Raw genomic sequence first — 27,824 nt, 5'->3', positions numbered from 1 at the left:
TGTATTTCTTCTTTGGAGAAATGTCTATTCAAATACTCTGCCCCTCGGGGCGCCTGGGTGGCGCAGTCGGTTAAGCGTCCGACTTCAGCCAGGTCACGATCTCGCGGTCCGTGAGTTCGAGCCCCGCGTCGGGCTCTGGGCTGATGGCTCAGAGCCTGGAGCCTGTTTCTGATTCTGTGTCTCCCTCTCTCTCTGACCCTCCCCCGTTCATGCTCTGTCTCTCTCTGTCCCAAAAATAAATAAACGTTGAAAAAAAAATTAAAAAAAAAACAAAAAAACAAATACTCTGCCCCTCTTAAAATTAGATTATGTGTCTTTTTATTACTGAGCTTTGAGAGTTCTGCATATATTATAGATTCTAGACTCTTATCAGATATGTGATATGCAGATATTTCCCCCCATTCTATGGGTTGTCTTTTCACATTCCTGACAGTGTCCCTTGAAGCACAAAATTATTATTTATTTTGATGGAGTCCAATTTATCTATATTTTTCTTTTGTTGCTTGTGTTTTGGGCATTATATCTAAAAACCCATAACCTAACCCAGGTAAGAGTATTATAGTGTCAGCTCCTACATTTAGATATTTCATCCACTTCTAGTGATTTTTCTATAGAGGGAAAGAAGGGATCCCCCTTGATTCTTTTGCATATTGAGACCCAGTTGTCCCAGCACCTTTTGTTGAAAGGGCTATTCTTTCCCCCATCCCCCCACTGAATTTTCTTGGCACCCTTCTCAAAAATTAATTGACTATGAATGTATTTTTTTTTTTTCTGGGCTCTCAATTCTATTCCATTGACCTACATGTCTATCCTTATGTCAGGACCACACAGTGTTGATTACTGTAGCCTTGTAGTAAGTTTTGAGGGAAGGAAGTGTGAGTCTTCCCAATTTGTTCTTCTTCAAGATTGTTGTGGCTATTCTGGGTCCCCTGCATTTCACGAATGTGTCTTTAAGTAGCCCTGTCTTGGTGGTATTTTAAGTAGCCACAAACCTTGCCTGGTACAATATGGTAGCTGTAAGTTGGCACGGAAATTTAAAGCAGGTTCTTATGTGCTGGTGCACAGAAAAGATAGTTATATGAGGGGATGGTGATATTTTCATTTTCAGTCAGCTTTGATGCAGTTTTAATAAAATACATGTGATTTTATTAACTGAGTATTGTTCTGTAGTTGCAAAAAAAAAAAAAGTTGCAACTGTTTTGTTGGCTTCCAAGTAAATATAACGTATTTAAAAGTCTTGGGGCACCTGGGTGGCTCAGTCCCTTAAGCACCTGAGTTCGGCTCAGGTCATGATCTCGTGGTTTGTGAGTTCAAGCCCCGCATCAGGCTCTATGCTGTCAGTACAGAACCCACTTCTGATTCTGTCTTTCTCTCTCAAAAAAAAATTTTTTTTAAGTCTTATGTTGGTGTGTCAGGCAGTTAATAAAAATGCTAAGCAATTTTTTCTGGATTTTTAAATGTTTGTGGTGTTTGTCAGCTTTCTAAAATTTACATTTGGTCCTGATTTCTAAGTCTGAATACATATTCACTTTTTTGCCCAGTTTTCTGTTCTTTTTTTTTTTTTAAGTGTAACCCCCAAAATATCTAAATGTCAGGCCTTACAAAACCTGGACCCACCCACCAGACATTGCCAACCAGGCTTACCTGCAGCATGACGCACACACAGGCATCCACCAGGAAAACCCACAAGGCTCTTCTCAAAGGCACTGAAGAGGGAGGAAGACCCTTGGGAGAGCAACACATCTCCAGCTGCTTCCGGAAGGAAAACTCAGCGGTCTCTGGCCAGTCCTGCTGGGAATGGTCTTACAGGAGGGTCTGTGCCCACTCACCCTCCCTGCACATAAGCATCTCTTACCATCCACATGCATCCTTCACCACAGGCTTCATCATTTCCTACCTCTCTGCCTTGCTCAACCAGCATGCGAGGCATCGAGGCCCCATCTTCCCCAAAGTCAAGCCTAGAGTGACACTCTAAGGGACAGGTGTCACTCAGAACCGGCAGGATCCCATGAGAGAGATGAGACACGTGGGGTAAGGGCTGGTCAGGGGGGTTTGGAGGTGATGGGCAGTCTGAGGGAAAGGGGAAAAGGTAAAGAGAGGAAGTTAAATGAGACGCTATCTCATTTAATCCTCACAAAATGTCATTTCCTTTATACAGATGAGGAAACAGAAGCCTAGAGAGGAAAGTGAACAGTTGCTAATAAGTAGCAAATGAGACTTATAACCAAAATCTGTCTAGATGCATAGTTCTCTCAACCAGAGGAAACTTTAGCCCCCGAAAGACTTTTGGCAGTGACTGTAGACCTTCTTGATTGTCATGGTTGGGGAAGGTGGGGAAGGGGTGCTACTGACATCTAGTTGGTAGAGGCCAGGGATGCTGCTAAACATCCTGCAGTGCACGGGAGAGCCCCCACAACAAAGGATTATCTGGTCCAAAATGTCAATAGTGCCAAGGTTCAGAAATCCTGGTCTAGCAATTCCCCTGGGCATTCTTTACCTTGGCTTTTTTTCTAGATTTCCTCTGGCCTAAAAGAACTGGGCTCCACTCACCAGGGGTTGCAGGAAGGAAGAGCTAAACACCCTACCCCATTCCCAGTTTAGGTACCAGGGTCAGTGCTCAGGTTACAGACCCAACAGCCACAGTCACCAAATTTTCCGCTATTGCACCCCTAATTTCAGTCTCCCTTGTCCATTGGAGGGAGGATTCTTGTCAGGGCAGGAGATGCCAGTTGGTTTCACTGCTTATGGTGGGGTCATCCCCAAAGCCTGCTCAGTTTGTGCCCAGTTTTGGTTAGTTTCCAGATGTGGCCACAAGATGGCATCCCAACCCACCGGGAATGCTAAGATTCTAGGCCTGAGAGAGCAGCATAGAGGGTGTGCCAAGCTGGACAAAGGCCCAGGGGCTGGACTTGAGCCAGTTCCAGAGCCTAGCAGGACCAGATCTAAGGCTTACAAGTGCCAAGTGTGAGAACATAGTTCAAACTTGGTTTCAGGACTCCCTTCACCTTCTTCTAGTCCACTCCTAGCCCCAGCTCCTCCTGGAGCCATTCTCGCCACAGAGCTTACTGGAGCCTGGCACACCCTCCCCTCCAGCCAGAACAAGAGAAATCCCAGAGCTGAGGTGTTAAGAACATAAGGCTTACTATTATTCATATCCAACAATAAAGAATCTGAGGCATACAGAAGTTGAATAACTTGCCCAAGGTCATAGCTAAGTCAATGATGGAGTGAGGATTTGAACACAGATAGCTTGGCCCTAAAGGCTATGCTCTTGACCACTGAACAATACCAACCCACTGGTAGTTCATTGCCACACTTCTCACTAGCCACTGATCCCAGTGATCCTCTGGCATGGGATATAAGCCTCCTTTGCAAGGGAGGGACAGATGGCTATGAATAAGGGCATCCTGCTCAAGCGGAAAGGGAGAGGGTCTTGGCTGGGCTGAGGGGCTGTGGTTGGTGGTTGCGAGTGAGAAGCTAAGGCTCATGCAGCAATTCCTTCCCCCCACTCCCATTTGTCTGGGGCTTTTTTTTTTTTTTTTTTTTTTTCTCTCTTTCTGTGTTGCCCTCTCAGTTTTTCTGGGCTTTCTGCAAATGCCAGCCTTCTTACAGTGTGAAAAGGAAGTGAGAGAAGGGAATTTTATGTCCCTGCTTAGGATGGAGAAGGCGGGGCGGGGACATTCTTTGCGGCCTGGGCTGGGGGTTGCCATCAAGGATCAAGGTGAGAATCCTAAAGTGAGGCAGCCTGGGGCACCTGAGGGACAGCTCCCCACCTGGGAGGATCCTTTCTCCAAGCCTTCTCCAGTTGCTATGTAGGGGATTTTAGGATGTAGTGGATACCCTTTCACATTTCTCCTCCCTCCAACCCTTGCCTGCCTCTCTTTTTCTAGTACATCCTCCAGGGCCAGGCCTTACCAGGGCTCCTGATCATCAAACTTCCCCTTACTAGCAGCCTCTGTCTCTCCACCTCTCCACCTGACCACCACGTGGGGCACCTTTCAGCTTCCCATTGTGACTCACCATGGGGTAGTAGCCTGAGTGCGCTCTGCATTGATGCCTTGAGAGACCCTGGTTATGTACTTCCCCCTGACTCAGCCTTGGTTCAGGGCTCCAGATTCTCATGGCCCCTGACACTTGAATGCTAGGATCCCAGGCCCTCTCCTGGTCTTCCTCAAATCATCTAGCCCTTAACAAGGAGCTACTGTGTTCTGGGTACTGTGGAAGGAACCAAACAAGAAGCAGCCTTGGAGGAGCTGATAGTCCATTTGGGGGAAAGAGATGAGATACAGTGAAGGTTGGGGAGCCACACGCTGATCCAATGTGATCCTTCCTGCAGGAGAGGGAAGTGGGGAGTCCTGGGCCCCTGTGGCTTGTGGAAACACAGAAGGCTTTCTGAGAGAGAAGAGAGTTTGGATGCCTGGCTGGAAGGAAGAGAAGGTTTGGAGAGCCCTCTTTCTGGTCTCTCCCCATCTTGATTTCTCCCAGCCAGGGGTGTGTGTGTGTGTGTGTGTCCATCTCTCTGTGTCCTTCTTTTTCTCTTCTTCCCATTCCTCTGTTTTATCACCTCCTTGGATTGGGGCAGAGCTTTCTGAGAGCCTGTTTCTTGGGGAATCTGAATTTGGGTGAGGCTGAGCTGCACTAGGTCAGGTTAGGGGATGGGGATCACACTGGTCATGGTGAGAGAGACACTCAAAAGCATTCTCATCCCTGCATTACCCTGAGATTGAAGGGGAAATAATTCTGGTTTAGATCAATCTCTGGTGGGAGGAGGTGCCATCCTGGTCCCAGACTCCAGCTGTCTCTTTGCCTCTGCCTATCACTGCCCCTGTTTCTGCCCTTGTCCTTCTCCCATCCTTCGTGTTTTGCTCTGCCCCTTGCCCTTTCCAACCTTTCCCACTCCTCCAAACCTTTCCCCTACCACACACAGACTTCCCTGGGCTGGGATTTCCCTGGCCAAGTGAGGAGACAGATGTCCAAGGCACAGCTTTGTCCCCCGGCTCACAGCCGTGTCTGCAGGTCAGTGTAGAGGGACAGCTGTCTGCACAGTTAGCAAGAGCTGACAGGTAAATAAGAGCCTCCTGTCTTCTTAATTAAATCGCCCTTTGCCCAGGCAGCCTTATGTTCGATTGGGCTAGGCTGGGATCAATAAGCCTCTTTCCTGGTGCAGCCAACCCTGGAGCTGGGCCTGACCTCCCCAGCCCTGCCCAGACCCACCTGCCCACTTCCCCAAAAGCCTGGGAGCCCCTTGAGGGCAAGGTCTCTTGTGCCTGAGACAGAGTGTAGAACAAGGAAGGAATAAAAGAGTGATTGAGTAAACTGAGGCACGGGCAGCAAACATGGGCCAGGAAGGCTTGGAGGCCCAACCTGTAACCCCCCACCCCCAAGATCAACTGTGAAGCTGTGGAAATCACAGCAGAAGCTGCACCCATCTAGCTCCCAAGCACAGCCATCAGCTTACCACTCAGGCAGCTGAAGCCCAACGGAGAAAGGGGGGTTGCAGTTGCTCCTTCTGACCTCTAAGGGCAGAATACCCTTTTCATAAGGGATGCCCACCTAGGGATCCGGCGCTAGTGTGGGAGATCAGTGAGCTGGGATCAGTATGGTAGAGCGTGTGGTTCTCGCGGGAGACTAGGGTCAGCCTGGAATTATGAAGGACCCAGGGTGAGTAAAGGGTCAAAAGGCGCTCATAGTGGTCCAGGATTATTGGGTTGTTAGTAGAAGGCTTAGAGGACAGCGTATGTGTTTTGTGTTTGGAGGATGTTATTCGGAGTCCATTCAAGAGGGACCTATGACAAGATCGTGGGGGCTCCAGATTTCGCTACCGAAAGGGTCGGTATGAAAGGTTGCTTGCTTGGAGCTGCCAATGCTCGTCCAGGTCAAGGTGTCTCTGATAGCGGTCGAGGGCATCTCGTTTCACTTGGGGATCAGAGAGTCCCTAGTTTGGAAGGAGAGGAAAGGGTGCCGACGCCCTTCTCACCTCAGTCTGATACGGGGGGCCAGGCCTAGACGTCTCCTGGAGCCCCCGCCCATCGAGTGGCGCTACCCCAGGGCGGAGCGTCGGCGGGTCTCCCCAGAGCAGCAGGAGCCACGCGGGGCGGGCGCCCCCAGCGCCGGGGTTGAGGGAGGCTGGCTCCGCTCGGAGCTGGGAGGGGGGCGCGGAATCGGGGCTTTTTAGGACCCAGCGCGGCGCCTCCCTCCGGGGGCGAGTGCGGCTGCGCGCGCCGAGGGCTTGTGTCCGGAGAGCGGCGGGCTGGACGCGGACCGCGCGAGCGAGCAAGCGAGCAAGCGAGCCTAGCAGCAGCCCGGGCGGCAGAAGCGTCGCGGCGGCGGCGGCCGCTCCGCGCCTCGCCTCCCCGGCCTCGCCTCGCCGCGCCTGGACCCGCCACCCCCGCCTCCCTGGCGCGACCGCCGCAGCCCCTTCGTCTTGACCGGCACCTTCAACCGCCTGCCCGAAGCCGGGCGCGGAGCGCGGGGCGCAGAGGCGCCAGAGCCAGTGCCCACCGGCCTCGCAGACCGAACCCAGCCCAGAGAACCAGTGCGGGCCCCGCAACAGCTCGGGAGCTGTCCCTTCAGCACCGCCGCCGGAGTCGGAGCGTAGCCCCGCGGAGCTCCAGCTCAAGCCGGAGCGTACCCAGCAAAGCGCTCCGCGGCCGCCGCACCGAGCAGCGCCCTGGGTGCCCCTGCCCAGGGGGCCCGCCATCTCCTCCGAGAGGCGGGGAGAAGGAGCGAGGAGGGCGGGCGGGCAGGCAGGCGCGCCCGCCGCCGGGGGGAGCAGGCAGCCAGGCAAGGAGAGAGGGAGGGGGCCGGAGCCCGCCCTGCGCCCCGAGCTGCAGCCCGGCCACGCAGGGAGGAAGGCAGCGGTCATCCATCTCCCCAGCGCAGAGAGCGCGCTGCGGCGACCACCGCAGAGCAGAGCGCGAATTTCCCGGCCCCCTCTCCTCCCCTCCCCCTTCCGGGGGCTGATCTATCTGTCGGGCCTTTGGAGCAGCTGACCTTCCCCCAAAAAAGCTTTGTGTCAATTTCTCCATTTTCCCGCTGAGATGGGGACGGGAGCCCGGCCCCCCAACCCTCTTTTCCCTCCTCCCGGGGCTCGCCGCTGAGCGCCGTCCCTCTCCCTCCCTTCCTCCTTCCCTTCCTCCCTCCCTTCTTTCCTCCTCTGCCTCCTCCGCAGCCGGACCAGCTCCCTCCCACATCTGGCGCCTAGAGACCCTTGGGATCCCGCGCACACGCCCCTGGACCAGCACCCGACAGAAAGCGCCCCTGAGGGGCTTGGGTCGCTCTTAGGGTGGCCAGAGCCACCATCCTCTGTCCCCCCCGACGGCTGGGGGGAGGGGGGAGGAGGCCCCGCGCCCCCCTCCCCGGCGCCAACTCCCCCTGGCGGCCGCTCCCATGGGTGTCGCTGGGCCGCGCCATGCCTAAGGGGGCGCCGCGATGGGCCAAGGGGACGAGAGCGAGCGCATCGTGATCAACGTGGGCGGCACGCGCCACCAGACGTACCGCTCGACGCTGCGCACGCTGCCCGGCACGCGGCTCGCCTGGCTGGCGGAGCCCGACGCCCACAGCCATTTCGACTATGACCCGCGCGCAGACGAGTTCTTTTTCGATCGCCACCCAGGCGTCTTCGCGCACATCCTGAACTACTACCGCACTGGCAAGCTGCACTGCCCAGCCGACGTGTGCGGGCCACTCTATGAGGAGGAGCTGGCCTTCTGGGGCATCGACGAGACCGACGTGGAACCCTGCTGCTGGATGACTTATCGCCAGCATCGCGACGCAGAAGAGGCGCTTGATAGCTTTGGCGGCGCACCCCTTGACAACAGCGCCGACGACGCGGACGCCGACGGCCCCGGAGACTCAGGCGACGGTGAGGACGAGCTGGAAATGACCAAGCGCCTGGCGCTCAGCGACTCCCCAGATGGCCGGCCCGGCGGCTTCTGGCGCCGCTGGCAGCCGCGCATCTGGGCGCTCTTCGAGGACCCCTACTCATCCCGCTACGCGCGGGTAAGTGACAACCTGCCCATCAGGAGAGCTGGGTGGTAAAGGCCGGGTTCTCTGCCTCCCTCGGGCAGGGGCGGATTGGAGAACTGGCGCCTAGGGAATCAGAATTGAAAGGAGTGTGTGTGTGTGTGTGTGTGTGTGTGTGTGTGTGTGTGTACATATGAGAACGTGCATAAAAGCGGGGATAAGAGAGAGATTGCTCTTCCAGGGTGACTAGTTTTGTAGGTATGTAAGGTCTGTGTCTGTATTTCCAAATTTAATATGTATGAGTGAGTACAAATGGGTGTTTGTGTGTATGAGTAGATTGTGTGTGCATATTTATGTAAGTGTGGTGGTGTATATTTGGGTGGGTAAAGTATGTAGTGGGAATGAGTGAACGTGTGTATGTTTGAATGTGCAGGAGTGCCTGTGTGTGCATATTTGTGTCTTTGCAGATGTACACTGTGAAGGTGTGAACTGCCCTTTAGATTTTCGTGTGGGGAGGGAAGCTGGGAGTCCTCCCTCCCTCCCTCCCTCCCAGGTAAGCGGCATCTGGAGCCACGCAGGGCCTACAGAGGAGGGCTTGAGGCCTGGTCTGCTGCTTAAGACAGACCACCCTCCCCAGGGAGTAACCTCAGGCCCTTGTGAAGAGAAGGTTGAGAGGGAGTCTTTATGGCTAATTAATAGCTTTGTAGTTGGTGTGGGGCTGGGCTGTGGGGAGGAGGATGTGGCCACTCTGAGACCTAGTGCTGGGAACAGGGCCTGACTAAAGGGGAGGGTTTTGGAAGGAGCCACTCGGCTTATACTATGCTTCCTCTGGGACCTGTCAGGGGCAAAGTAGGGGCCTAAAGGGTAACATGACCCAAGGGGTGTGAGAGGTGGGTGTGTCATCATCAGCCACTCCCCTTTAGTAACAGCAGCTTGTTGCGGGAGACAAAGGGCACCCTGCTGCTGACCTTGGCCTCTCAGAGGCTTCTTGGGATTAGTTTCTTCATCTGTTAAATGGGAGAAGGTGTCTGGTGAATCTAAGGGTCTTTCCTGCTCAACTGAGCCCTAAGGGGAGACAGTGGTGGCAGCCACCCACCCTGGAAGAGACACCCCTTGCCTTCACTGGCCCTGTGGTCTGAAGGGAGCCGAAGGCGTGAGAAGAGGGTCAGAGTTGTGAATTTAAAGCAGAGCCACCCCTCAACCCCCCACCAGGCAAACCACTGCTCTCTTTTGTTGCTCCACATCCCTTCTTTCCTGCCCCCTGGAGCTGAGGTGGGGAGGATTAGGCAGGGAAGGAGGCAGGATCAGTGCTAAGGATCAGTGGGGGAAGAGGACTTGGGGGGCACTGAGGTGTCCATGAGGAGAAAAAGGCTGTTTAGGCACAGGCCTGATACATTTGTGACTTCGATAAAACTCTCAGTGTTTTAGCATGCAAGGGAGGGGGCAGCAGGTCAGAGTCTTATGCATTAAATTCTAGAACAGATGTGGGGGAGGGTGGATAGCAACAGAACCAAGCCCTTCGTTTTGCCACTAGAGACCCTACACAAGGTCACTCAGGGAGCCAGAGGCCAAGCAAGACTAGAACCCAGGCCCTCTGGGATCCCATCATCTCCTGAGCTGGATGCCAGTTCCCTGCCATTTCCAGAATGGACTGGGACCCTCAGAGATCTACCCTCCCCTCTCCTCTCCTGACAGAGGCCACCACAACCAGGGAATTATGTAACTGGAGGCTGTGGCTGAGCTGTGGAGAGGGGCCGGAGGAGGGGGGCTGGGAGGTTGAACCAACACATATTGGGGCTGGGGGGCATGCTCGGCAAAGGCCTGGGTTAGGACAGCCACCCATTCAGCCTGCATTTGACCTTGGACAGCATCTCACCACCACCACCATCCCCCTTGGCCCAGGAAGGAAGTAGGCCCAATTTTCTCATTGTCCTCTCAGCCACCTGGCTCCCTAGTAAGAAGCTGGGTACCCTCACCCTACCCCTTGGGCTCAGTTTTAGGTTTCTGACCTGTGTTCCTGACTTTCTGGATAGACAGGGGACATGTGGGGTATGTTCCACCCCCACCCCCTTACTGTCCATCTTCTTCCACTTGACATTCCTAGGCCATGGGGTGGTCTTTACCCAATGCAGATAAATGGGCTGATTAGTGTGGTCTGGGGTCTTGTTGGTGTTTGAACCTTGCAGAAAATTCCTGATTGTCTCAAGTGTTCATTGAAGAACAGACTCTGAGGGAAAAGCTGGACTGTAGTGGGGAGATGGAGGAGAGTTAGAAGCCCCCACCCCCCACCCCCTGTCCGCGCCTTCTTTTCCCTGTAGCCTCACAGAATCACTCCAATTCCTCTGGGTGACAAATGAGGACACTGAGGCCCACAGAGTAAGGACCTGCCCAAGGGCACTTGAGAACTGAGGGCAGAGCCTGGATTAGAACCCAGGCTTCCTGCTGCACGCCAAGCTGGCCTTAGCTGCATTGCGCTGCCTCTCTGCGGCTCATCTGCGCAGGGACCAGCCTGCTGCCTGGCCTTCCTCCCCCTCCATCTTTGCTCGGCTGCTGCTGTCACCTTTGTTTACCCCTCCCCCCTCCTCAAACTGGTAGGTCAGGGTTTAAATTTTCATTCTAGTTTCTAGACTAGAATCCTGGATGTGTGTGACATTGTACGTGTGTGTGGCATTGTACGTATGTGTGAAAGAAAAGCTGTATGTGTGTGAAAGGGAATCTGTGTAAGAGAGATTCTGTGTGGGTGTGAGAGATTCTTCATGTGTGTGAGAAAGCCCATATGAGAATAAAAATACGTGTGAGTGAGACTCTGGGAGGAGTGTGCGCGTGTGTGCGCGCATGTGTATATGCGTGTGTGCGCGCATGTGTATATGCGTGTGGTGAGACTATGTGCAAGAGATTCCGTGAGGGTCTGTATCAGAAATTCTGTGTGAACGTGAGAGAGACAGATTCTGTGTGTTTTCAGATGGACTTTGTGTGTGAGAACGAGGCAGCGTGGGAGAGAGTGTGTATATAAGAAAGAGAGGGAGACTGTATGTGTAAGAGAAATGCTGTGTGTGTCTGAGAAACTTGGGGTGTGCCACTGTGTGAGTACCTTGCTGTCTGTGGCGAGTGTGACATTGTCCATGTGAAGCTGTGCATGTGTGGCTGCGCGCGTGTGTGTGTGTGTGTGTGTGTGTGTGAGGCTGTGTGCATGAGACCATCTGTGTGTGAGTCTGTATGTGGGGTGGGGGACCGTGTATGTGGCACAGACTGTGGATGTGTGAGGCTCTGTCATTGTGGCCGTGTGTGAGAGAGACCCTGTGTTGCCCAGGTGTGGGTGTTTCTTGAGGAAGATGAAATTCCAGACCAGCTTCCTGCTTGCTCCCTTGGTCTCCTGGTCCTCCTGAGCTGCTCTAGTGAGCGGTTTTGCTCCTCATTTCTGGTCTTCGATAGAAATACTGCTCTAGCCCAGGCCGGTTGTTGGTGCACGGACCAGACAGTGAGGTTACCCTCCCCCAGGCCTTCTTGTTGACCCTGGAAGAAAGGGCTACTTGGCTGGGGTGGGAAGTCCCATCTGAGCTCTTCAGGGGTGACAGCGAGCTAGAGCTGCCTGTTCCCCAGACCCTCTCTCCTGTGCTTTTCTGGGCACCCAGCTGAAGGGGTGAGGGGTGGGAAAGTGAGTTGGGACAGGATGACCCCAGCTCATGTTCTGGGGTGAGGGGTGCTACCCCAGATGCACACAAGCAAAGGATGATGGTGGCACTATGCAGTAAGGGCCATGAAGGGGCTTCCTGGGCTTGTGAGAGAAGGAACAGTCCCAGAGGAGGTAACGCTAAGGTAAGCTTTGACGGGCAGGTAGGAATAAGCCAGGCAGATGGCAGGGGATGGCAGTCCTGGCAAGCAAAGCCATGAAGGTGTGGGAGCAGGCAGGGCTGTTGGTGAAGTCTGGAGCAGCCCTGCCTTGAAACCTGCCCTTCTCTCTGCCTTGGGGCCAGTGCAGGTCTGAGGCCCTTGGCTTTTATCTATGATTTGCATGTTTTCATCAGGAACATTGTTGTGTTTCAGGTCAGGGCTAATGCTGGTCCTTGTTCTGCAGGTCAGAAAGTATCTTTAGTATGTGGTGTGTGTGTGTGTGTGTGTGTGTGTGTGTGTGTGAGAGAGGGAGAGAGAGAGAGAGAGAGAGAGAGAGAGAGAGATGACATCTGTCCCCCTTGCAAATGACAGTCACTTGACCTTCCAAATGACAAGGAAGTTCCAGTGGTTCCCAAGCTGGGGAAGCCCCACCACCCCACTGCCCACTCCTCCACTCTCTGTCTCTCTGCCTTGTCCCCTCCCCTTTGGGACCTGATGCAGCCCCAGCTTCTCCTCAGCTCCCTGGGAAGGAAATGCACTTGGTGGCAGGAATGAAGAGTCCAGCAAGAGACTTCTGTTCCTCCATTGTGTCTTAGCTGACACAGGGCCTTGGAGTCTTGGTGAGATTCAGGAGAGAGCTGCTCTCAGGGACTTCCTACCCAGCCTTCCACCTCAGAGCCTGCCCTCCAGGCCAGGGCCCCACCTCTAGTCATGGTAACCTGTGAAGGAGACCCATGGGCAGTGGGGAAGGGGCTGGTGTGTTCCCCTCTCCACCATCCCATGTGTTCCCCACCACAATGTGTCCCCAACTTAGTGTTTTTCTCCTTCCTGTGATGTTTTCACAGATGTCCTTATGTCTGAATGGTACCTGCACCCCCCCCACCCCCCCCGCCCAGCTCCCTTCTCAGTAATGAAAATCAGAAACCAGTGTCTCCTCATCACAGTCTCTCAGCCCCTTCACCTCTGCAATGGACATAGGGGTGTCTGGGTGGCTCAGTCGATTAAGCACCTGACTCTTGATTTTGGCTCAGGTCATGATCTCACGGTTCATGAGATTGAGCCCCACGTCAGGTTCTGTGCAGACGGAGTGGAGACTGTTTGGGATCCTCCTTCTCAAACTAAATAAATAAATAAGTAAACATTTAAAGTAACTAAACTAAAATGGACATAATGATAGAACTTAGCCCAGAGAGTTAATGGAAAGATTAACCAAAGTAATGTGTGGAGAGCCCCGAGTCACAGGGTCCGGCATGCAGTAAGTGCTCGATAAATGTTGGCTGCTACCATCACTCCTGTTGGTCGTATTATCATTCTACTTCACGGCTCTCTAGATTCTGTCCCTGGCCCTCCATCCCCACGTCCACCATCCTGGTTCAAGCCGCCATCGTTCCCCTCACTCTTCCAGCAGCTCCCGACTGCTCTCCTGCCTCCAGCCCCCGGACCCTCCAGTTCATTGTCTGCTTGGCAACCACAGAGGTCTCTTCAACTCACAAATCTGTCAGCTCATTCCTTTGCCTATTTAAAACCCTTCAGTGCTTCCCTGGACCATACTGTGGTCCCTCAAGCCCCGCGTCCCTCTTCAGTCTCCTCTGGCCTGGCTCGCCCCATTGCTCATTGAGCTGCAGCTACCCTGGCCTCATTTCAGTTCCTTGCATGTGCCAGGTGCCCCTGCTTCAGGGCCTTTGCACATGCTGTTCCACCTGGAACACTCTTTCCTCCTGTTTTGCACCTCTTCATCCTTCACATCCCACTCAAAACGTTGTTCTACATGATGCCTTCCCAGAACCCACAGCGGGGGTCAGTGTTCAGAGTCCTTCCCTTCAGAGAAGCTATCTGGTATGTAATAAAATGTTCGTTAGCAGCCTTGCTTGAGTCAGGTTTGTCTCTACCTCCAGACTCTAAGCTTCTTACATACTCCATAATAGGAGTGACTGTTATGACAGAGGAGGAAGTTGAGGCCCAGAGAGGAGTGCTTTCCCAAGGCCAAATGTGAGCAGGTTACTTGGGCAGGTTCAGACACCCAGATCTCTAACTCCTGGCTTAGTGGCTGGAGAGCCGGTCATCCCCCTTCCGATGCCTCAGGGAGTATTTGGAAGCTGGTGCCTTGGACACAGGTATCTGTGCTCCTTAACTCTGAGCAGGAGGCCTGGCATCTGCCAGAAGCTTTGGGAAGATTGGCTTGAGCTTCCCAGAGAGGCAGACAGGTTGTCCTAGAGCTGGGGGAAGGATTCTGGAGGGGGCTCATTTCAGGTCCCGCTGCCTGGGCCAGGGATCTCGGGGCCTCCCAAGACAGCTGACTATAGCGCTATGGCTATTCTGAGCAGTCCCATGACCAGTGTGCTCACTCTGGACCGAAAGGTCAGGGCCTCCTGTCAGCCCCTAGGCCAGCCTGGCCACCCCACTGGTTTGAGCTTCCCTTCCCTGGGTGCAGGCTCAGAGGAAAAGGGGGGCCTTGGGGGCTCCTGGGACTATTGGTTGCCCAGGCCTTATTCATGGGGACCACTTGGGTCGGAGGGACCACCTTCCACATGCATGGGACTGTTGGAGAAGATGGATGTTCCTGGGCCACCTCTAGCCACTATCCTCATCCAGTGGAGAAACAGGGTCAGAGAAGGGAAGACATTTGCCCAAGACCACACAGGTGAAACTCAAACTCCCACCCCCAGCCTCTCGGCCCTGGACCTGGCCTTTTGCATTTCTTTTGGCTCACAGATTTAACAGAATACCAAATCCCACCTGCGCCTGCTGTTCTCTGACTTACTCCCATTATTTCCTCCCCTGAAGGAGGGAGATTAAGCAGCTACCTGCCTTCCCACCTCCCTTCTCCACTCCCCCAAGAGGGCCCAGCACAGCTGGTTGAAAGTTCTGCAGGTCGTTCAACCCAGAGTTGGCCCAAATTCTGTTCTTATCATCCTCCAAGCAGGATTTTCTAGAACCCCTTTCCTTTCTTGAATCATAATACTAACGGCTGCTATTTACGAAATCATTTACTATGTATCCGTCTTAAGGACTTAATTTACATATTCTCATTTAATTCTCACAAAACTCCCAAGGAACTGTATTATTATTATCGTGCCAGTGTTGAAGATGAGGCTGCTGAGGCTCAAAGAGGTTAACTAACTCACCCAAGGTCACTTGGCTCACGAGTGAGCCTTCAAACCTGGGGCTGCCTGACGCTGGATTTCTGTCCATAACCACACTTCAGCCTCCCATTGCTGGGCCAGGATAGTGGGGTCTGTGGCCCAGTTTGGGTTCCCATCTGGTTCCCTCCCTGCCCCAGCAAACACTGTTTCCCAACAACCTGTCCGGGAATCCTGCTCTGCAAGTTCTGGCCCCTGAACAATGGCAGGTGAGGGTCTAGCTTGGTGGGGTAGGGGCGCTCCGGCAGCCCCCAGGGAGAGGGTTTCAGGAGGTGCCTCATCGCCCCCACTATCCAGGCAGGGCCCGGGGCTCCATGTGTCTACAGGGAAATGGCAGAGAGCTCAGGGAGGATTAGAAGCTGTCTTGCATGAGGTGATACACGGGGGACGTGGGGGTGGGGGTAATGCTGGCTCCTCCTCAGCTCAGCGTTCGAGGCCTTCTGCTCTGGAACCTGGCCATGAGCTGTTCCTTTCTGCCAGGCTCCTCCCTGGTCTCCTTGCCTTCAGCCCTCATTCCAACCTCTGGGTTTTTGTTCATCTATTCCTCTCTCTCAGTGGCCTTTCTAGATTTGTTACATGTGAAAACGCATCCTGCAAGGCTGCTCATGCATACTCTGGCTTCTCCTGTCCTCGCTGACCACCTTTGGGAGTGAGGGATCTGGGTTGAGCATGGAGTCAGCAGGCTTGCATGATTTGAGCTGGAGGTTAGTGAGTCACTTCTGGAGGCCTGTGGCTGGGGACAGGCAGGCCCTTAGGATAAAGGACCGGCCCAGGTGCATGGAGAGATGTGGCCACAGACAAGACCCGAGTTGCGGGCATCAACAACTGAGCCAGAGCGAGATCTGTAACCGGGCCATCACACCAACCGGGCTCCCTTGGGAAAGTCCCACCGCCCCCTCAGTCTGCAGGTGTTGCCTCTGTAAAATACGAGGTCATTCCAAATGACCACCAAGTCCTTTCCCACTTCTGACATTCCAGGAGTCTAAGAATTCCGGGCTTTGGCTTCCCAGAGGCACTGTGGGAGCCACGTTAGTCCTTCCCTATCTCTCCTTCCACGTCTTCAGCCCAGCTCCTCTCTAGGACACATTTGAGCCCTCCTGGCAAGGGCCCTGACACCAAGCAGGCAGGAGCCCAGGGGAAGGGCTCTGAAGAGCTTCCTCCTACATTCATTCAGGCTCTCTCAACCTGTTTTCATTCATTCATTCAAGGTCTTGTAATCATGCCCTGCCTGGGGTCGTCACTGTGACCACTGTGAACCATCACTGGCTCACCCAGCCCACTCACCCACTGTGGGTACCATCCATTTAGGGTGTGCTTGCTCGGGCCCAGCAGGTAGCACCTGTTTGCCCTCTTCTCCAGGCCCTTCCCTAGGCTGTCTGCCCTCTGGGAGTTGCAGAGAGGTGAACTCAGGGAGGGAATGTTATGCCAGCCTGTAGGGGCTAGAGCAGGGCAAGGTGACTAACACCGATGGTGAAGGGGGCACTGTGGAGATGGTTGCAGTGAGCTCCTTCTGTGCTGGGTGGGGCCAGGCTAGGGTAGGGGGGTATTTATAGTGGCTGCTCTGGGAGCTGCAAGGGTGGTTGCTGGAGGATTCCCACCCACGGCTGACTCTCAGATTACCTGGGCTGCTTCCAAAAGGTCAGGCTCCTGGGCTCTGTCCCTTGAGAATTTGATTCCTAGATCAGGGGGTGTTCAGGGTGTTTAGTCCACTCTCAGGCGACACTAATGCTCAGTGAGGGAAAATCTGCACTGGGGGCTGGGACATAGGGCCCCTCGCTACTTGGTGTGGTCCTCCAACATCACCTGGGCACTCGTTAGAAATGAAGAGTTTCAGGCCCCACCGGAGGCCTACTGATTCAGAACCTTCATTTTAACAAGATCCCAGATGAATCATATGCACATTCGATTCTGAGAAGTGCTGAGGCGGGCAGCTGCTCCCAGCTGAGGGGAAGTATCAGGACACAGAGAGGCCTGAATGGGTGTGTGCAGGTCGGCAGAGCTTCAAGGGGGGTGATTCTGATCCTCCCTTGTGCCTAAGACGTTAGCATCGAGGTAATGGACCTGAGATGAGGCCCCAGCTCGGTAAATGGCAGCTGCATCTGTAAATTGCTCAGACCAAACCCTTGGCACCATGCTTGATTCCTTCCTCTCTCTCTCACACATCAGCAAATCCTTTGCCTCCATGTTGAAAGCCTCCCAGAACCCAGCCGTGTCACATCACCTCCATCACTAAGTCCCTAGCTGAAGCCACCATCTTCTCTCCCCTGGATTACTATGAACTGTCCCCCGCTCCAGTTCCTTCTCCACCTGCAGCCAGGGCCATCCAAGGTAAGATGCTCGTCAGAGGAAGCCACCTCTGTGCTCTGCTAACTCTGGCTTCCAGGCTCACTCAGGAAGAAGCCCAAGTCCTTCTGAGGCTACTGGGCTGCACATGAGCCCCTTGAGCCGACGGTCTCCCTTCTGCTCTCCTGCCTCTCCTACTCCTCATTCTGGCCTCCTCGGTTTTCCACCAGCACAGTGGTTGTGCTTCTGCCTCAGGACCCTTACTCTTGCTGTTCCTTCCACCTGGAGCACTTTCCCCGCCAACACACTCCCTCACCTGCTTCAGGTCTGGACTCAGATGTCATCGTCATCGGGTCAGATCACACCCTGGCTTTCCCTGCCCCTGTTTTGTGCTCTCCTGTTTTCCTTCTTGGCATTAACACCATCTAACTGTATTTTATTTATTTACCTTGAATATTGTCTATTTCCCTCCTTAGAGGAAGCTAGAACAGGGCCTGGCACAGAGTGGGGACTAAATAAATATTTATTGAGAGGATGGATAAGGAGGCCAGACCTAGGTCAGACACTGCCATCACACCTGTGGCTGACCCCTTTCTTCCTTGCCTCACCTGGAAACACATCCCTCCATCCCCGAAAGCGGTGGTGGAGAGGCAGAGAAAGAGGATGAGGCAGCACTAAGAACGCTGGCATGTCCTGGTCAGGGCTGGGGGTGGGGGGGACAAACGCCAGTCAGGGCAGGTCCCACCTGCCACTGTCGCCACCCAGGGCCAGATGAGCCTCTTCCCATCCCAGCTCCCCCACCTCTGCAAACTCCTCCTTCACTCAGCCCAGGGAGCCCCTGGCCCGCTTCCCACAACCAGAGCTCAGAGGCTAAGGAACTATTTTCCCAAATCAGGACACAAGAGCTGTCACAGGAAGACGGAGATGTTGCAGGGTCCACAGTTTGCAGGTCCATGTGGTCCAGCCAGATGCCTGGAAGTGAAGTCTCCCTTCTCTTGTGACTCTTCCTATAGGCCAGCCAGGCTTTTTCTCTCCCTCTCCCTCCCCATCTTCCTCCCGGGCCACCTCCTTCTCTTCCCTGTCCCTTCCATCACCCCCTTTCCTCTATTAGTTACTGGCTTTCAACACAGATTCTTCCCCTTGAAAGCCTAGGGTGCTTTTTGTCCCAAGTTCCCCTGCTTTGACCCTCAGTCATGTGTTCAGCTGAAAGTGGGTGGGCCTTGAGGCCCCACTCAGCGATGTGACCTGAGTCCAGTACTTTCCTGAGTGTGGCCTCTTGAGCCAGGAGGCCTGCATTCAAGTCCCAGCCCTACACTTCCCAGTTGTGTGACCTTGGACAAGTTCCCTAACCTGTCTGTATCTCAAGAGATATTAATAGCACCTGACTCATAAGGAAGTCGAGAGGCTTGAATATGTTAAGCACTTAGCCCAGAACCCGAAACATAATAAGTGCTTAATTATCGTGCGTTCCATTATTGTCTTTTTACTGGCGCTTGGCTCTAGAAGATCCAAACCATCAGCTGTTCATTGTCTATACTTCCTTATTTCAGCAACTGACTCTCCTTTCAAATAACTCTCTAGGGGGCATCTCACCTCCCTTGGCCCTGGGGGCCCTTCCTTCCAGAGTCTATCTCCCAGGGGCCAGATTTCAGGGTGTCATCCCAGCAGGCCTGGATTCTGTCTTGGTCTCTGCCACGAACCCGCTGTGTGTCACGGGCGGATCATGGCCCCCTCTGATCCTCAGTCTCCCCATCAGTTGTCAAGGGCCACTGGTCCCTGCTCTGCCTCCCTCTCCAAGTGTAGAGGGGAATGAAGGAGATGAAAACTGGAAGTTCCGCCTGCAGGGTGGAGGGGCAGGGAGGGTCACTGACATCTGTGGTCGGAAGCCGAGCATGGTGGCCTGAGATGCTGACAAGAGTACCGGTGTGGAGGGACTGGTGGGCAGGGGCCATGGATCACAGCTTCAGTCCTTGAAATGCGCCCCTTTACAAGGGGATCCTCTGGCACAGTGAGCAGGGGCAGCAAGGGCCAGGCAGACCCTAGAAGCTGATGGGGCTGGGCGCCTGTTGGTGTCAGTGGGCGGTGCCCACTCTGGGGCTGGGCTGCCCCGCCAGGCCGACGCCAGGCTGGGTGGGGACGAGCTAATATTAGCTGGGGCAGCCCCAGACAGCTGAGCCTGGGGGGCCTCGGGAGCCTCGCTGGGCCCGGGCTCTGTTGCTTCGGCCTGGGCCACAGCAGCCAAAGGAAGCTTTCTCAAGCCTGTGCACGGCCTTGGATGCCCCTTCCACACTGGCCCGATCCAGAACTTGCCCTGCTAGCCTGGCAGTCCTGCTGCTTCACCCTGGCCCTGGCTCCTGCCCACAAGCCCCTGGCCCCCTGCCCATGACATGCCCCTACCTCACCTCTTTCCTTCTCCATCCATAGAGCAGGAAGGGACTTCTTTCCCTACACCCCTACTCTATACATGAACACAGTCTGTGTAGTTCCCTGCCGGGCGTGTGGGTGGGGTGGGGATGGGGCTGTTAGCATTCATTCATTCATTCATTCCTCCATTCAACCAATATTTATTGAGTACCTACTTACTAGGTGGCAGGCAAGAACCTGGGAATAGAGCAAAGAACAAAATGGTCAAAAATTCCTGCCCTCAAGAAGCTTACATTCTAGCGCAGGGAGAATACAAAGAAATAAATGCATGCATAACCATATAGGGTGTCAGATGGTGACGAGGGCCATGGAGATGTATAATGGAGATGTATATATAGGGCCCAGGAAGTGCTGGGGGGGGGGGGTGACAACTTTAACTAGTGTGGCAGGGAAGGCCTCCCTGAGCAGGTGATGGAGGGAGATATGTGACACATATCTTAAGACATGTGTCTCGCTTAAGACACAGTGAGAGGCCAGTATCCAGGGCTGGACTCAGAGAGCCAAAGGACAATGGTAGGTCATGAAGAGAAGAGCACAGCTCCCCACAGCCCCAGTGGGCTCCTGGTAGTAGGGTCTTGCCCCGTGGGCCTCGGCCCGTGCTAGCCTGGTGCTCGTCTGTGTTCACGTCTCCATGGCCGTCCCCTCCCCACCCCACATGAGTCCGAACCTGGCCCTACTGATTATTAGCTGTGTGACCTCTGTAAGCCTCAGCTACCTCAGCTGTAAAGGGGGGATACGAACAGTCCCCACTTCAAGGGGATGCCATGAGAACCCAATGAGATAAGTTATAGAAGGCCCTTTAGCACAGTATAGGGCACAACACATGTGTTCAAGTTATGCATTATCATTCTCACCATTTGGCACATGAGGCATCTTTCTAGGATGCTCTGCAGACACTGGCCTCACCCACTGAGGGATTCTGAGAATCAATGTCTGAAAGGGGTTAGACAGGAGCTTCCTGTTACCAGGAGGCTTCGGCGACCCCCCAGGGATCTTCTCAGCCCTTGAGGGTGGTAGAGTGGGGAGGCGTGACTCCCTTGGGCCTTATCACCAGGGCAAGGCTGTGAACATATTTTAGACCATGGCCTCCCGCCAGGGCCAACATCTTACCACTTAGAGATTAATGTTTTATGCTCAGCCTCAGGGGCTCTCTTAGCAGCTGTGAGGAACGCGGTCACCCACTGGGCCGCCTGGAGCCAACCAGAGCCCTGGGATGAGGGCTGGGCTCTTGGTAGCTAACGTGGCTGCCACCTGCTAAGAGCTAGCCCTGGGCAGGATGCTTCTCCTCATATTCCCACGGGAGCTCCTGCCTTGGCGCCTGACCAGCCCACACACCTGGAGCATGGCCCTTGTCTTTTGGGGCCTTAGTTTCCTCATCTATAAATTGTGCATAATGGTATCACCTACCTCTCAGGGGAGCTGGGAGAAGCCGCTAAGACAGAGGCAGAAAGATAATTTGTGAGGGAGGAAATACGGTTCAAAGCAGGGCCATGTGCCAGAGGAGACCACTGTCTCGAGGGCAGGGGGTTGTGAGGAGGGCATAGGTAGAGGTGAAAGCACAGACCTTGGACCTGGCTGGACCTCAGTGTGGGCTCGGGCAGGTGGCATCTGGCCAAACCTGTCTTCTCCTGTGTGAAGTGGGGATGAGTCTCTGAAGGCAAAGCCTGAGCACCATGCCTGGCACATGAGACACGCTTTCCAGGGGTTGGAGATCTGGCTACCTGGGGCACCACTGAACCTGGTCCTGGGTTCAGATGCCCCGGGAAAGTCCGTGTATCGAGGCCCTGGCTGATCCACAGAGACAAGGAAGCAAGCTGTGGAAGCTTCCTCTGGTGGCCCCACAGCTTCAGGGCCACGAACCACTGTCACCAATGATATATTTAGCAACACAAAGGTCAGAAATGCTAGGCACTGGCTTCCCTTCTAGGCAGCAGGAACCATGTCTACTGAGGCCTGGCTGTCACCAAGCAGATATTTTTTTTCTGTCTAGAAGTCCGGGCATCTGAGTAAAATCCTCGGAGTAAGGAATCACTGTGGTTTGTACTGGCTGGCCAAGTCTTTCCATGTCTGTGGTCTTTCCTGAACCCTGTTGTGCTACCCTTGGAAAATCCCACCCAACCTGTCTTCCCAGACAGCCCATCCTTGGCCTTTAGGCACATCAGCCATTCCCCCCAGCAGGCTGTGTAGCTCCCCTCTGCCTCCTGCCTTTGCCTGCTCTATTCCCTCTTGAACAGCCTGCTCTCCCAGAGAACTTTTCCCACCCTTGATCCAGCTGTCCTACTGAGGTTACATGTCTTCCCAACTCAGCTGCAGCCTCTTAGAGGACAAGGAGCCGCTTAAGGAGGATAGTTCCTGTTACATAATGTGGGATCAACAAATCTTTGCTAAGTGATGTACTTCACAACAGCCCTGTGAGGTAGAAGGATGAGATATCATCCCCATCTTACTGATGAAGGAATAGCTGGCCCAGAGAGATTAATTTGTTTGTATGAGATGTCCAGTTAGTGAGCGGTGGAAGAAGGATTGGATCCCAGGTCCTCTTTGGGAAATCGAGAAGGTGAACTAGAGCAGTGCCATGTTCCTTCCTGCGCTATTATGCTAGGGTTCTGTGGTCAAGAATGAGGTGGTTGGATGGACAGATGGGTGATGGACAAGTGGATGAAAGAATGGATAAAAAGACGGGTACATGGGTGTACACAGATAAATGAATGGAAGGAAAGATATATGAGTGAACACCCAGCTAGGTGTGTATCTTGGTGGATGGGCGAACAAATGGATGGATTAATTTCTAGTCACTTGGCTTCGAGGCGGGAAAGGAAGTCTCATGTCTCATTAAATGAAAACATCCTACAGGATAGGACTTGGAAGCTGGAGACTTCAGGGTGAAAGGCAGGGCGGAGCAGCCTAGCCCGTGAATGGAGAAAGGGGGCTTCCAAGATGCAGGGGTGGACGGTTTGTGGAGTGAGGGAGCCTGGAGCTGGGGGCAGGGACTGGCCTCAGAGACTGACCCTCCCAAGGGTGAGAAGCTCTGATGAAGCAGCCCCAAGACAGGCTGGAAAGAAGTTGCAGTCAGAGCCATGTGATGGGGAAGCCTCAGGGTCAGGGGTTTTCCAGACTCCCTGAGGCCACCGGAGGGCAGACGGTGAGTGGGAGGTTGGCCTCTGAACCCCGGGCGGCACTGAGCATACCTGTGATTTCAGTCTGTTCTGGGGTAGGGAGGCTGCTCTTCCTCCCCAGGTCCCCGGCTTCAGTGAGCAAGCCGCTCTGATAGCTGTGGCGGGATGTACTCAAGGGGACAGCGCAGCTCTCCTGGCCGAGGGGTGCGCCCTCCTGAGGCACCTGGCTCGGGGGTACCAAGACACCATCTTCCACTGCTTTTTGTCATCAGTCCCCAGGTTCTAGACGTGAGCTCCAAGGCTCTCATTTTAATTACCTGGCATGAGCCAGTAGAGGGACCGCAGACATGGGTGGCCAGGAGTTGAGCTTGGCAGGGCCTGGAGGCTTAGATGCTGCTAGCCTGGAGCAGGCTGAAGCTAAGGCTCTCCATTTGCACAAGACGCAGAGCTGTGAGCTCCAGCCTCCCTCCCAAAGCCCAGAGCATTCCCCAGCACCAGACTGCACCCCCCACACATACACTGGCCCCAGCGATCTCCCTGGGAAACCAGGTCCCAATGAGAGTGCCTGGTGCGCCGCTAACTGCTCATTACAGTCACGGCTGCAGCTAAGTATAGCTCCAGCACATACAAGACCAAGACAGCAAGGGAAGGTCTTTTCATAAGAAAGCTTCACATGCAAACACACAAACATCTGCGTGCACACGCTCCCCACACTCGTGCATACTGATGGCCTTGGACTTGTACTTGTACCAACACAGAGTTTCGTTCACTCACCGAGGCTTTCGTTCAATGAATGTTTGTTGAGGGGCTGAGAGAGTGGTTGAGGGCATGCGTTCTATAGTCAGACAAAGCTGGGTTCTAACTTCATCACCTCCCTGGTTTATGATCGTGGGCAACTTAGCCTTTCCGTGCCTCAGTTTCCCTCTCTCTACAGTCGGAATGGTAACCACAATCCAGGCCTCAGAGTTAGGGTCAGGGTCAGTGAGATGGGGCATGTATAAGTGCTCAGGATGGGTCTGGCTCAGGGTGGGTGTCAGTACATGGTCCGTATCCTCACTACTGAGTACTTACTCTGTGCCTAGCTCTGTGCTTGGAGCTTTATTTAGAGCTATCGTTTCTGGAGGTGGTTGTGAAAAGTGGTGCCTGGTGTATGATAGGCACTCAGTAAATATTTGATGATTGAGTGAATGAACAAACCACTGAGAGCTGCATCAATGGATGGTCGGATGTCCTTGGAGCTTTCTTCTTTGAGGAGGCATCCACCCTCACTTGTCTCTTAGCCAGGCTGTGGCTCCAGTAGGATCTAGATATTCTTGTGGGTAACATAGGGATCCTAGAGATAGAGGAGGAGCTCCAGGGTGTCTGGGTGCGCCCCTTCCCCATTTTGGAGACAGGGAAATGGCTGCACAGCGGGTGGTGCCTCATTCAGCTTGGGCAGACACAGTAGTCATGCAGCAGCAGTCAGGGCCCTAGCTGAGCACTTGGGCAGGCTGGGGCCCCTGGGCTGTCACTAGGCAGGGCCCTGTCTGCAGGGGAGGCGCTGGAAATCAGCCTGGGTAGGAAATAAGCTTTAGAAGTTTTTAAAAAATAATATTCTTTTCAAAAAGAAATATTTATTTGGGGGAGGGGGAGAGAGAGAATGCCGAGGAGGCTCCATGCCCAGCAAGAAGCCCTACACAGGGCTTGATCCTGTGACTGTGAGATCATGACCTGAACCATTATTAAAAGTCAGATGCTCCACTGACTGAGCCACCCAGGTGCTCCAATATTCAGGATTTAAAGGTACTGTAGGGGCACCTGGGTGGCTCAGTCAGTTAAGTATCCTACTTTGGCTCAGGTCATGATCTCATGTTTCGTGAGTTTGAGCCCCACGTCGGGCTCTTTGCTGACAGCTCAGAGCCTGGAGCTGCTTTGGATTCTGTGTCTCATTCTCTCTCTATCCCTTCCCCACTTGTGCGTGCGCGCGATCTCTCTCTCTCTCCCCCTCCTCCTCTCTGTCTCTCAAAAATGAATAAATGTAAAAATTAAAAAAACACTAAAGGTACTGTCACGGGGCGCCTGGGCCGCTCAGTTGATGGAGCATCCAACTCTTGATTTTTGGCTCAGGTCATGATGTTGCAGTCGTGAGATCGAGCCCTGCATCATGCTTTGCGCTGGGTGTGGATGGAGCCTGCTTAAGATTCTCCCTTTCTGCCCCTCTCCCCCCGCCGCCGTCGTGCACGCACTCTCTCTCTAAAATTAAAAAAAAAAGTTACTGTCACCATTCCCAGCCTTTGAATAGGTTGGCAGCTAAATGGCCTGGGCCATCTCCTCCCATCGCACCTCCTCAAAAAGAAAGTGACATTTCCTGGTGCTTTTTTAAGCCGAGGCCGGCTAGGCCTGGCTGGGGCATGGCGTGGGGAGGGGGCGGGTGACACTGGGGAGTCACACAGCCTGAGTCTCTCCTCACCTTGAGTGATCTCAAGGCTCTGGGAATAGACAGGGTCTCGTGTCCTCGCCATGTGCCCCAGATTCCAGTTGCCACACTCCAGTGCCGGCGCGCAGGTTTTGAATTCCACATTCTGGAGCCAGCGATGCCCCCTGGGCAGGACTCGGGCAGTTGAACTCCACAATAAGTGCCTTCAGCTGGCCAGCCTGCTGGGAGTGGGGAGGGTAGGCCTGTCCCCTCCCTGAAAAGGAACTTCCGTGCCCTTGTGCCCACTGTCCTCAGTCATTCGTGGTCATAGCGGGTGGGGATTCAGGTGTTTACTGATTTTGTCCATTGTCAAGGGGTGAACATGATTGTGCCTGCTGCCAGGGTATATGTGAGTCTGCTGTCAATGGGTGTACCCATTGCCAGTGTAGACGTGGATCTGCTCTCAATACTGCCCACTGCCAGTATAACAATCTCTGTGGAGATTAGGCCAATGAGGACAGTGCTGGGTGATTAGTGACTCCATCTGTGGTCAGTTGAGTCAAGATGCATAGACGGGGATTATTCTTTTACGAGAGTACACGTAGATCTGCCCTGAGTGTGGTCAGTGCCGGTATAAACACAAGTGTGAAGTCAACATCTGTGTACGTTGCCAATGTAGATGCAGATGCTGAAATCAGTGATCCGTGACTGCGCACACTGCCTGTGCAGATGAGGAAGTGGGCACCGGAGGAGGGCTTCACTTCCCAAGGAGGCTGAAAAGCGTAAACGTTGTTGTGCCCATTGCATAGGTGGAAGGATCGAGACAGGCAGACATAGGATGTATATCCACAGTCTTCCCACAGAGGGGAAGCCGTGCTCCTGGTTCCCGAGAAAGGGGCCCCCTTCCCCTTTTAGTGTGTGGTGTGTGGCGTGTGGCCAAAGCTGACAGCAGGCAAGCCCTGATCCCCAGATCCAGCCACTTCATGGAACTTACATTGTAAGGTGGAAGAGAGACAAAGAGTAAGTATGAGAAGTAAGTAAATTAGATAGTGTGAGGTGCTAGCCCTCATCCAGCTGGACACGGGGAATGACTGAATGTGGCTGGATGTAAATGATACATCAGTAAAGCTGGGGAAGTTAGTGTTCAAAGATGGTATTGCTATGAGGAGAAGTAGAGGAAGGAAAATCAGATCAGTGGGTGGTGCTGGTTGAGAGTAAGCCTCAGGAGATGCTGAAGGAATGAGCCACGGGGATACCTGGAGAAGGGCGTCGGATGGGGGGAACAGCCCGTGCGGGGGCCCTAAGGCAGGCGTATGTCTGGCATGTTTAAAGAACATGTTTGAGGAGGCGGGTGTGGCTGAAACAAGCGAAGAGGACAGTGGCAGGAGAGGAGCTTGGAGGGGGCAGTGCAGGACCAGATCACATAGGGGCTGCAGGGAACGTGAGGAGCTTGGCTTCTCCTCTGAGAGAAACGGGGAGCCTGTGCAAGGGTTTTGAGCAGAGAAATGACACAATCAGATTTATATTTTAAAAGGATCATCTGGCTGCTGTGTTGAAAATAGTCCCAAAGCACCAGGAATGTTGGATGCTGGGAGACCAGTTAAGAGGCTCTTCCCATAATCTAGGGCGAAATGATTGATCCTGGCGGGGACAGAGGTGGTAACGGTGGTAGTGGGCAAGTGGTCAAACTCTGGATTTATTTCCAGCTGAGCCGATGGGATTTCCTTACAGATTAAATGTGAGGTGTGGCAGAAAGAGAAGTGTCAAGGTTTGGGGCCAGAATGTCCGGAAGGATGGAGTTGCCGTCTCCTGTGATAGAGAGGCCGTGGGCAGTGGGGGTGGTGCAGGAGCTCAGGTGGAGCCTTGGGGTGGAGAGAGCGCTATCAGACCTCCACCTGAGATGCTAAGGTGTTGGCTGCTGAAGTCCTGAGTGCAGGAGACGGGCTTAGCTGCAGGTAGACGTTTGGGAGTATTCAATGATAGTTGAATGAGTGATGGTATTTAAGCCTGGAAACTAGGCGAATCGCTAAGGGAATAAATGGAGATGGAGACGAACAAGGTTCTGGGGCATCCCAATAGTTCGACGCTGGGAGAAGTGGTTGGCAGAGGATGTCAAGAAGGAGCAGCCAGTGAGGTAGGAAGAAAATCAAGAGACTGTGGGAAGCTGGGAGTGTGACAAAAAGGAGGATCAGCTTTCAGATGCTGTTGATGGTTCAGGGACCTGAGGACTGGAAATTGTTCCTGTTCTTTCTGCCTAAAATGCCCTTCCTTGCAACCTGTCTTCCCCTAGTTGATTCTTATCCATCCTTCCAACCTCTGCCCACTTGCCACTTCCTCCTAGAAGCCACTCTGACCCCAAGACTTATTGTTAAAGGCCCATCAAATGCCTTATGCTTTCCCCTCAAAGCCCTCGTCACTTCATATAAGTACATATTTGCTTGTTTGGTTGTTTGATAAATGTCAGTCACCCCTGCCAGGAGCTATGGCTGTTTTTGCTCACTCTATGCTCAGTGCCCTGCACAGACCTGGGAAAAGGTATAAATATTCGTTGGAGGGAGAGCAGGGCGTGGGGCAGTCAACTGTGGTCGCACCTACACTGCATCCACTGCCCTCCCTGAGCTGTCCCTCTTGGGGCCATCTTTTTAATTCCCTCCCCGCAACACACACATA

General features: G+C 53.8%; 1 protein-coding gene across 1 annotated transcript in view; it reads left to right on the top strand.

Annotated features, from left to right (window-relative positions):
• The first annotated feature begins 6,269 nt into the window (after positions 1 to 6,269).
• The window catches only part of KCNC1 (potassium voltage-gated channel subfamily C member 1), a 45,558-nt gene continuing 24,003 nt past the window's right edge, over positions 6,270 to 27,824 (top strand). The window contains exon 1 of the mRNA XM_086677848.1: positions 6,270 to 8,001. Coding sequence (XP_086533974.1) covers positions 7,432 to 8,001 — 570 coding nt within the window. The 5' untranslated portion in view covers positions 6,270 to 7,431. The remainder of the gene's footprint in view (positions 8,002 to 27,824) is intronic.

The sequence above is a fragment of the Puma concolor genome, chromosome D1 (genome assembly GCF_028749965.1).
Source record: "Puma concolor isolate L17-30 chromosome D1, mPumCon1.1.hap2, whole genome shotgun sequence".
Classification (NCBI taxonomy): Eukaryota; Metazoa; Chordata; class Mammalia; order Carnivora; family Felidae; genus Puma; species Puma concolor.
The sequence above is the reverse complement of the archived record's forward strand: the minus strand, read 5'-3'. Positions and strand labels throughout refer to the sequence as shown.